This window comes from Poecilia reticulata, linkage group LG2 (assembly GCF_000633615.1).
Source record: "Poecilia reticulata strain Guanapo linkage group LG2, Guppy_female_1.0+MT, whole genome shotgun sequence".
Taxonomy (NCBI): domain Eukaryota; kingdom Metazoa; phylum Chordata; class Actinopteri; order Cyprinodontiformes; family Poeciliidae; genus Poecilia; species Poecilia reticulata.
The window spans coordinates 5223674-5234858 of NC_024332.1; the positions used below are offsets into that span (position 1 = coordinate 5223674).

At 39.9% G+C, this 11185-nt stretch overlaps 1 protein-coding gene across 1 annotated transcript in view; it reads right to left on the minus strand.

Annotated features, from left to right (window-relative positions):
- The window catches only part of kpnb3 (karyopherin (importin) beta 3), a 13967-nt gene extending 6592 nt beyond the window's left edge, over positions 1–7375 (minus strand). The window contains exons 1-11 of the mRNA XM_008426567.2: positions 7298–7375; positions 4711–4791; positions 4059–4251; positions 3851–3953; positions 3677–3773; positions 3492–3596; positions 2838–2960; positions 2643–2763; positions 2140–2227; positions 1960–2066; positions 1740–1864 (exon numbers count right to left, since the gene is read on the minus strand). Of these exons, the coding sequence (XP_008424789.1) occupies positions 1740–1864; positions 1960–2066; positions 2140–2227; positions 2643–2763; positions 2838–2960; positions 3492–3596; positions 3677–3773; positions 3851–3953; positions 4059–4251; positions 4711–4791; positions 7298–7375 (1221 nt within the window). The remainder of the gene's footprint in view (positions 1–1739; positions 1865–1959; positions 2067–2139; positions 2228–2642; positions 2764–2837; positions 2961–3491; positions 3597–3676; positions 3774–3850; positions 3954–4058; positions 4252–4710; positions 4792–7297) is intronic.
- Between the last annotated feature and the right edge of the window lie 3810 nt (positions 7376–11185).

Here is an 11185-nt window from a genome sequence, read left to right on the forward strand (position 1 = left end):
GTTTCTGGTGGTGCAGCTCTGTGCTGCCTTCAGGAGAATGGGACATCAGAGTATCTTCCATAAAACTTCACCCACATGGCATTTATTGTGCAAACCAGAGCTTTCAGTGGAAAAACAAAAGTTCCAGGTCCTTTAATGCCATACAAATATGAGACAGAAACATGGATTATATCTTTATATAGACCTGTCTATTGATTTATAGATTAATAGTTTTACTGGACAGAAATTGCAAAGAACAAATCTGGTTCTTAATCAAATCCTAATGAGTCAAATTCAAAGTGTCATGGAGTCATCAGCCTCATGACATCAACACTGACATAAAAAATAATATTGAAGAAATAAATATATCAAATCCAATTAAAAACATAAATAAGTGATAAGTTATTTACTGCTATGGTTTGTAAGATATATTTATTCTCAGTACTAGATGTGGCCTCAACAAACCCATGGCACTTTATCAATATTATTTTACCTTTTATCTGGAAATAGTGTGCGTTTATTCTTGCCATACAGTTCTCTGTATTAATTATTGCTCGAAAGGTCTTGCCATACCAGTTTATTCCTCTGCATTTACTTTAGTTTTAGTTTATTCTTGCATTTTGTTCTTCATTCATTTCCATTTAGTTTCCTTTGATTAGTATTATCCTCTCTTGGTTTATTGCTATGTCTACGTTAGTTTCTTTCCTGTTGCTACATTTATTTTATAATTTTTTCACCATCAGTAATCTTCACTCATCACCTGCTGCGCCACCTAAACAACACATGATGTGTTTCACATTATGTGTTGATTTTTTTTCCACTGTTCGGATTCTCTGTTTTTATGCCATAATTCACATCTAGTTCGTTGCTCCGTTTTATGTCCCGCTTCTCCTGTTTCAGAGTTTTGCGCAATGTGAACGTCTTTTTTTTAAGCCCCTAAGGTGCAGGGCGGTCGGGAAACATATCRATGGGGAAAAGGCAGACCGACATAAACCTTTTAAAACAACGGAAACAATTTCTGCATTCTGGTTATTTAAATTTAAAAGTGCTGTGTTGTTCTATCATCCCCGTTTCATACCGGACCACTTACAGCACCGATGTTAACGCTATTAAATGAACGCTCTTTCGTAGTATCACCCATGGAGGGATTTCTTGATTTCTTTATTTAAATGGGTTCATTTTTCAGATGAACCCATTTACACAGTGAGGGTGTCGTGATTTTAGCTACCAGTAGCAGGAGAACGGAGCTGCGCCAAGAAGTTAACAGAAGCTAACAAACACTGAATAGAAGGAGAGCTGCCATCGATACAGTTGCAGCCAAGCATGGTTTAATGTTACACAAGACAGTTTTACCAAGTTGCTCAAAGTCTAAACTGGCATTGTTGTGCATTTAAGGTGTAAAGTTTATCTTTGACCAAACGCCCCCCAAAGGCATCCTAGCGCGCCCCTTTTGTAAAAATGTCCGCCAGCGCCCCCTACCGTCCTCTGAACGCCCCCTGGGGGACGGTACTGCCCACGTTGAGAACCGCTACTCTAGGTTGTCCTGAGTCTCTTGCCAAAAAGGGGGTGCAGCAGTATTTTGCTTCAACAAAATCACAGTTTGAAGTCAGAACAACTTAAGACGCCAATAAAAATGACCCCCCATTTAAAAATTAAATGGACCATATTAGCAGGAAACCCACAGTGTAACCCCTAAAAGAAGCACCATTAACTTATCAATCTGCACATGGCGAACGTATGGAGACTTGAATGTTTCTTACTGGATCAGAGCAGAAAAGGAGGACGAAGCTGACTATCTCTTGGAGAATGGCCTCCATCTGCTGGTGGCAACCTTCACCGATCGCAGACAGAGCCATCAACCCAGCGTGACGGTACTTCCAGTCAGCTGTTGACAGATGGAAACAAATAAAACTTAAGGCCAAGACTAAGATGTTAAATTGAAAAAAAAAAAAAACATCTACATTGAGCAGCTTTACTTACGGTTCTGCAGCATCTGCATGATGTGCTGCTTGATCATGGGCAAAATGATCTTTCCTCCCAAACCACAGGCAATTCTGTCGAGGGCACTCTCCCCAGCCACAGCGTTGCTGATGAGCAACAACAGATGGTCAGAAATTAGCCATTTACACTTCCTGCACTGCAGGTGAAGCTGCAGCCTACCTGTCAAAGTCATCATCCTCTAGTTCATCAGCCATGGCCCACTCATCGTCATCTTCGAGATCCACCATCATGGTCAGCATCTGGGGAACTGAGATTAAAGGGTTTTAGCAACGAGAAAATGAGACCAATGCAACAAAAACAAAACAACCCCCCCCCTCCCCCGAAACTCTTACAAAGTGTTTTTGTATAGCATCTTAGTACATAAAAATAACTTTCAAGTAACTTCTGAGCAAGAAAATTATTTTAAGTCAGTAATTCCTTGACATGAATTAAAAAGTTCTAGTTCAACTGAAATGTTACTTCGAACAAAACATTTAAAAAAAAAAAAAAAAAAATCTACATCAATATTAAGGAATAATTTGCTTAAAAATATTCAGTTACTTGTTGAAGAGTTACTTAGTAAGTTAGTTTTGTCTTATTCCAAGTGTACAAAGGTATTTCCACTAGAATTTAGACAAAAAATTAAAAAAATACTGCTTCTAGACGACGAGCCGCATCCTCACCACTCTGCGCTACGATAGCTGTGTGTTTCCTCAGCATGGCCGCTGCTGTCTCCGATAGCGTGACTATGACCTCCAAGGCCAACTGCCTCTGCATGTTGGTTAGGTTTGTGTCAGCACACAGCTGAGGGGACAGGACAGAGGGTTAAGCAAATGGGTCGGGGTCTGATGTGGTTTCTGACGTCAGGGCGACCAAACCTTCAGACAGAGCTGCAGCGTCGCCTCCAGGTTGGGTCTCAGGTACTTGGGGGCCGTATCTGCGATCTCCACCAAAGACTTCAGCACAGAGTCATCTCCTTGGTAACATGACTCATTCACCGCCTAACCACGAAAAGACAGATGCTAGTTTGAGCTTCATGCTATCAGGAAAATATTCACCAGTGAGATCATTGCATTGAAGCACCTGTAATTTTGACACATTTTCACTGGTGGCAGCATTTCAGTTTGTTCCGATTTTCTCTTTTTGCAGATTTTAGCCGTTTCTTTGGTTGAGGCATTTAATGTTAAAATTATTGACTGGTTTAAGATGCTGTGCAGAGAGAAATTTGGTCTGATTCAACTTCAGTGAAAACAAATTTATCTTATTCATCTTAAAAAATTTGGCTACAACTGTAAATGTTCAGATTGCACTTTATTATAAAACTGTGCAGTTTGAATTTCAACCACTTCCAAGGATTTCATACAGAAATCAAACAGTTTACAAACCTTGAAAACATCTTATTGAAATTAAAGCATTTCAAGGATTCAAGCAGTCCTGTACAAAGTTTGCAATATGAAATATTGTGCTGCTCTAAAATTAGTGCTGAACATTAAGGGGAAAAAAATGCATCAACATGGAGTGTAGAATCCTACCTGCAGAATTCCAGGCAACAAGTCGGCAAAATGCTTCAGCAGAGCTGTGTTGCCTTCGTTGGATAGAACAAACGATGCTGCTGCCCGAGCTGCCAAGGTGCGAATCTGGAGGCACAGAATAAAAACTCATTTAATCTCTTGTTGGTCAAACTGAAAGGGCAGCAGACATGTCGCTGGGTTTTTACATGTGGGTTTGCTTGGTCCTGCATGCACTGAACAAGCATGCGCTTGATAACTTCCAGGTAGTGCTGCTGCTGGTTGCCGAAGATTCCTGGGAAGTTCCTAAAGCACAGGGAAGAACGTCAGACACTGGGACGTCCTTCTGAACGGACGGGCGGGTGAAGGCAGCTGGAGCTCACCAGAATATGTGAAGGGCGGATTCTCGCAGACCAACGTTATCCGAGTTCACAGAGTCAAAGAGGAACTTGAGTACTTCTGGCCACTGGTTATTCCCATCATCATCTAGAGTTGAAAATTGCCAAAAAGATAAAATATTTGATCAACAGACCACCGAGATGTACGACAAATTGGCTTGTGGAGTAAAATTTTAAAAGGTGTTGACTTTACCAATGAGGTTGCGGCAGAGCTCAGCTGCGATGTCGCAGACCTTCTTGCGAATGTTTGGCAACGCCTCCTGCTGGATGCTGGACAGCAGCTCTGTCTTGATGGCCGTCTGCATCGCCAGCGTCAAACCTGGATAGATTTCCTCAAAGGAGGACGACAGCAGCCGCCGCAGCAGCACCGCCGCCATCTGCCTGACCTGAGGAGAGAAAAACAAAGCTCAACCTAAAGAAACCCCAACACTTGTAAATTAATTTAGAACACAGCTGGAATGCATACATGCAACATAAATCATCAAGGTTGAGAGAAGCTGCAACATCTTAAAAAGCAGAGTCACTCCCCCCAGCACCTCGCTGCCTGCTCCCGTTTCTAAAAAGTCTAAAAATATCAGCCTTGAGGTAAAGGAAAAGGGAGGAAGCACGAGGGGCAGAGCAGCTGGTGGAGTCACAGTCAACTTAACCAAATGGTAACACGATGAGTCATGAGGCAGCATCGCTGTCAGGCTGTGGTGAGGTCCCGCATGTGACAACTGGATTCTTCAGATGCCCTTAGTGCTCCCTGGACACTTTAATAACCGCGTTTGTTTGTAGACAGCACCGGTTTGTTCTCACTGCTGCAGACTGAAACAACCAGACGCATTTGGATTTAATGTACAAACCTCCTCTGCAGCTGATGCATCTCTGATGGCCTGCAGCAGGAATGTGATTTTGTTCTGGCCTGGGATATTGTCGTAAGTTTCCTGCGAAGAAAAAGAAAATAAAGAAGAAAGTGCGCAGCGATAAGTCGGACATATTTCCTTTGAACTCTTTGGGGAAAGAGAAATCCAGTTTCTTTCATTGCTTGGATGCCAGACGAAAGCTTCGACAATCACTGGTTTTGAAACAATGTAAGAAAAAAAAAAAAAAGCTGTTTGACAACAGAAAAAAGCAGACATGAAATGACTTAGATAACCAAATTCCACTTTAACGCATTTATTCATAATATAAGCAACTGTAAACCTTTTTTGCCCAATTTATCCCTCAACTTAGTAGAGCTTTGTTCTCTTTTGCACTAAAGGGATGTAAGAATATTCTAAATATTTATAAGTCAGATCCTGAACTTTAAGAGCCATTTATATTTTTTATTTTTTGTATTTACATCATGTTTAGCTTGATCTTGAAGCAGTTAGCCTGGTTAAAAACAAATGGGAATAGCAGGCACACTGGAGGCTCTTTGAGAATGCAGTGGTACCTTGAATGTGTGCTTCGAAGATGCAGTTAAGATATGAGTGGAATATAAGGTAAATTCAATCAACTTTATCTGATAAGGGAACAAAAACACAAAAACAGGATTAACTTCTGGGTACAGCAGCGTGAATATGTTTGCATTGCAAACAACAGGGAGAGGCACCAGTGTGACGACACTTTAGTGATGAAATCAGATTCCTTACTAAGCACATGGAATTTCAAACAGCAATGTTTTTGAAGCGAGTATCTATTACAGTGCGCGTAAACAATGGGCAACGCCAGTAAAAAACATGATTTTTGGTTGCCAGACAAGTTGCAGTGTTACGAGGTATCTAAGAGTTTTCATGTCAAACTCATTTAATGTCTGCATTCTTGAAAAAGTGCAGTCGACATTCAATGAGCTGCACAATGCCTGTCACTTCCCTTTGTTACAATTAAGCCTCTCACAATCAATTTTGCTTGATGATTAAGTGTCCTGGTACTTATTGTGATCRTCTTGTGACCATTTTCAAGTGATACAATGATAAAAAAAGGCATAATAATGTCAGGTTGCCCTCTCACAGACTAAAGCTTTAAATTCTGCACAGAATAAAACATCACAATCAAAACTATTATAAAGTATTTAAAAAGTTACTTAGCTCAATTTAAATTGGTCATGCTATTGATTAGTTTCTTATTGCATCAGTCTTAGTCACAAGTAGGACAACTTTGGTTTTCTGTTAACATTCTTGCAGACTTTCACATTTTCCATAAATGATTAATTTGGGTTACACACCATTTCTTTGAATAACTCAACATTTCTGTACCATCATTTGGAATTTTTTATTATAGGGATTCATTTGTCTGGAGTAAAGGTCAAAACATTACACCAACTAAACTTTTGCATATCCTCAAAAAAAAAAAAAAAAAGGCTTCCTGACTCAGTCAAATCCAGCAAACATGCTTAAATAAAAAAAATGAAAGGCACATTCAAAATCATTCAATTTCCATTCACCTACAGGATTAAAACCTAAATATTAAGGAGTTATTTTACATCTATTAAAATAAGTTTTAGCGTTTTGACATCTGGATCAATTCCCCACTATGGTGTGCAGGACAGAACGGGGAAGTTTCCATCCGGGATGAATACCAATGAGCTTAGTATTGCGACAGGCTGGCTGTGCTTTATAAAGGAAAGCGCTGACTCCCAGTGACGGGGGAGGGTGATAAGATTCAACTACCTCATCCAAAAGTCGGCTACCAGGGAGGGAAGCATAACAATGCTTTGCCGCGGTAAAGAGGCTCATGGTGATGGTGTATGTGTGTGGGGGAGTGGGGGGGAAAGAAAGGGAACAGGCCAGCTTAGTCACAAGCACAGCAAAATCCTCAGCCAAACTAATCTACCGGGTCTGGGTAGTAACAAACCGACTTAATGAGTATCATCGCAATGAAGTGAAAAGGGACGATACGTCCTGAAACTTCCAAGTTCTTAGTTAAAAACACCAAAGGCCGTTTACTTAATTAATGCCAGCATATGTCACCCTTTGAATAATGTGACTATTATCACGGCATCCATGTGTGGGTTTGTGGTGTATCATAATAGACCTATTTTAACCTATGGGGTCAAAATATCCATGTTTAGCTTGTAAGTAGTGTGCTTGGAGCTAACCGAAGCTAGCAGAAGCGATGTTGTAGCCGCTTAGCTCCACGCTACTTCCTGTCAGCTGGAGATTTGAGATTAGGACATAAGAAACGGGCTCCTTTCGCTTTCTACAGGCGCTCCTTAGCGCCACTAAGACAAACACTGACGCATTTCCAGCGCAGCATAAAATATCTAGCATCCTCACGACATGTTTGGGTCCACATTAACTACGCAACACGGTAGTAGTTAGCCATTAGCTGGCCGTTACTCGGGTTCACATCACACGTGGGCTACCGAGTCTGCCGCGAGAGCTCGCAGCGCGCGGCCAAGCTCAACGGCTATCGGCAGCTAGCTTGTTTTCTACACTCTTCTAGAAGGAAAACCGTGTCGCGTCTTACCTCTGCCTGTTTCCTGACATTGTTGTCAGCGTTCATAAGGTTCCCCAGCAAGAGGTAGAACTGCTGCTGTTCCGCCATTGCGGTTAGATCCAAAAAAGACCAGCCGGGTGGAGAAGCGGCGAAATGAACCCGGCAGACGCAGCTTTGGTCGCACAATTTAGAAACCGCACCATTGGCTGGCTTTAGCAACTCTACCCACCAACTATTGGACCACGGACTTAGCAGCGGGCGCTCGCTATTGGCCAATAGGGACTCTCTGTCCTTATTGGCTTATGCAACACAGAAACGTGAATATATTGTTTGCATTGGCTACCAGTGAACTGTCAAAGCGCGGGAGTTTATTACGTCAATGCTAAGAGAATAAAAACATGAATGCAATGGTGTTAATATGATAATAACTTGGTTATTTGTCTCCAGGACTCCAATAGACACATTGAAATCGCAACAAAATACATACAATCTGTGACTTCAATTCAAAAAATATTTTTTTCATCCTAAAAGGAAATTAAAAGTTATCTAATTCATATCATTCAATTATTTTCAGTCATTGTGGGCAAGAAGGATCTCAGATAGAGGTCAGTCTTTCAGCGTATCTGAAAAGGTCTCTGACTGAAGATTGTTGCTGTATGACCGTCTCATGATTGTAATAATACAAATAACACATTTTATTGAAGGATGCCTTGCTAAAACCCAAGGCCACCTGACGAAGAACAAATAAACGAATTATCAACAAAACAGTTAATTTAAAAAAGCAAATCAAGCAAAACAGAAAACAAGATTTGACAACAGCTCAAATCTATGTGTAAAGTGAAATATCAATTTTGAACAGGTGTGTTTTGAATAAAGGAAGATAATCTCTAATCCTAATGACTGGAGGAAGTGGTAACTTTCTTAATGGCCGTATGTAACAATGTAATGTTTTGAGAAACTCAATTTTGGATTAGACAATATTCTAATATATTTAATTTTACCTGTACGGTTTTTGGAGATGATGTTATATATTTTTATCCACTAGATGGTAGCAAATCATGCTTCAAATATGCCACTTACCTGTAATTGCTTTTCAAAACCGATCGCTTGGTACAAACAAAAAACAAAAAAAAACTTACAAACTCCCTTCTTTAACATTCAAATAGATCTTAAATCTCTTAGTTTATTTAGGTGTCTAGGATATTTCTGATTTTGAAAATCATATGAGTAAAGTTTAACAGTATTTAACATTATCTACTGTCACTATGAGCATTTTAATCATCTCCAACAAGAGAAATGTGAAACATATCAAAAGGTCTGTGTCTACAAAATGTGTTATTGAACAATTCAGCCTCACTCTACAGCACCCTGTAGTGGTAGAGTCTAAAATCCACTGTCAGGGTTGCAAAGAGCAGACATTATCAGTCATTTTGTCAGTCTGAAATATGAACCTTGCAGTATTTTATCAGAATTTTTAATCGATTAAACAAAATCTGAAAAGTGTGGCACACATTTTTATTTCACATCATAAGTCAATGCTTCGTATCTTCCACAAAAAATATAGACGTGAAGCGTCTGTGGAGATCAATTCTTAATCCGATTCAGGTCTAGGCTTTGACTAGAACATTCTAGATCCACTGCACCTCTGATTGGATAGAGTTTTGATCCCTGCTGAAGAAAAGCATCGCCACAGCATGATGCTGCAACTGCTGTTGATCACCATAGGAATGGTGTATAATTATGCCACGTACAACTCAATGATTCTAAAAACAAGAACTGAGTGAGCAGGTTTGAATTTATTGTGTTTTTTTTTTTCTCAAATCTTTTTGAGATAAAAATATAAATATTGTCTCAGATTTGAACATAGAACCCTGCAAGTATTTGCTTGAGAGTTGGTAAATAAATCAATAAAAGTTGAAATTAATCCATTCATGAATGGGGTTTATTTAACCTCATGTTGAGTCCTGCCTCAGTGTTTGCAGAAACACAGCTGGACGCTGGCATCACAACGAGCTGAAGTGAAAAAGCGGAAGTCTGAAGTTGTATTTTGTAATTCACAGGAAGCTGAGCATTTAGCCTTTCTAGCTCACTCAGGCCAAAACAAATAGGAGGCTCTAAGGGGATGCTTGACCTTTATTTGTTTAAGCAAACATACTGAGACTTTTTCTTGTAAGTCTTGTAGGAAACAGAGTTTCGACGACAGCATGTGAACAAAGAAATAAGTGTTTGGGAAGCAGCAGAAGGTGATGCAGATATGATTAAAGAAATTCTCAGCACATTGAATCTGCATTCACCCCTTAAAAGGACACAAAATCTGCAGCACCTGTAAAATGACCAGAATAAAGATCCTGGAGTGGCCTAGTAAAAGTAAGAACCTTAAGAAATTGTGGTATGAGGTTAAACAGATTGTATTGCATTGCCGTTCATGACGTCTTTTCACATAAATATACAATTATTATTATTATTATTTTTTTTATCTAATAATGTGAAGATTAAATGTATGACTGCTTTCTCTGCAGCCTCTGAAATCTTTTAAGGGTTAATGGGCAGCGATTGGAACTGCATGAGATCCCAACCAAAGTCAAAAAATAGCTCAAACTACCTGCTCTCAAAAACCACAGTTGCGCCGTTTTGCATTTTTATTTCCAAACGAGAAGAAGAGCAACACATAAAATCTAAAAATGACACACTGGCAGATGCAGAGCAGATGTTTTTTTTTTAACGACTTCATGTCAAGGTCTTGGGGCTTACTTCTCGTAACATTCCCCAAAATTTCATGTAGTTTTTATTTATGATTCACTGTGCATATTGTTGTGCCGGTGGAAACCACCTGAATGTGTGAACGATTGTGGGTGTGTGACTCTTGCTAGCTGGGTTTTTTACAGCTCCCGCAGAAAGGTGGACCTCAGTGGCCGTAGGGGTTTCCAAAGATCAACACAGCCCGTCTTCAACGCGAAGTACGCTGCATGTTTGAAGAATTAAAAGTCAATATTTCTCTGTGACACACAGATCTGCTTCACAGTGCGGCTCTATGTGCAGCACAAGGCGTCCATTGAAAGATGGGAGATGAGGGGGGCTGACGCGGGGGGTTACGAGTTGTTGGGACGCCACTTCATGCCTCCAGTGCTGCCGATCATAGACTAATGAGGCTGTGTAAGATTGATGGGCTTTTTTCCATATAACAATGGATATTTCAGTATTTTAATGTATTTCTTACATTGTATAAAAAATGGCTTAAATGAAAAAAATCCGCAACGTGCCAATATTTTTATCCGATTAATTGTCAGAATAATCAACAGGTTAATCGATGACTTGTTTCAGCCCTATGGTCTCAAAAACCAGTAGAGGATTTGTGCTTTTCAGATGGATGGCTTCCAGATTCACTGAGGTACAAATATGATGCAGAGGACCATTTTCCTTGGCAGCTTTTCAACATAGGAAAGACATAAGAACATGTCAAATAAGGCAGATGTGTGTTGCTCCTTAAAAGTCAAGAAACAACCACAATAAAATCCATTGAACGTGTCTGTATTTACAGTCTAAGCAATAATTTAACAAACTACTGCTGTAGCTACGCAGCTCAGTTATCATGGATGTTGCTGTGGAACGTGACTCCATATTGAAAATTTGCCTATTTGCAGATCTTTTCGTAGAAAATGTGGCTTGGGAAGCTAAAATCCCTAGGAAAAAAGGCTACTTTACACGCCACTGACTGCCATTCATTTTCATTGGTGCTGATTGGTTGTATTCTAAAGAGCAGAGGTAAGGAAGACATTTGCAATAGTGTTAAGATGGTTTCCACTGTGCGTATTAATGCATATTAAGGTATGTTTGGTGTTTGAACTATTAAAATATGCAGTTCCAAGGGTTTTTAGAGGAGGTCTCAAGTATTCATGGATTTCACCTATTCATGGACAA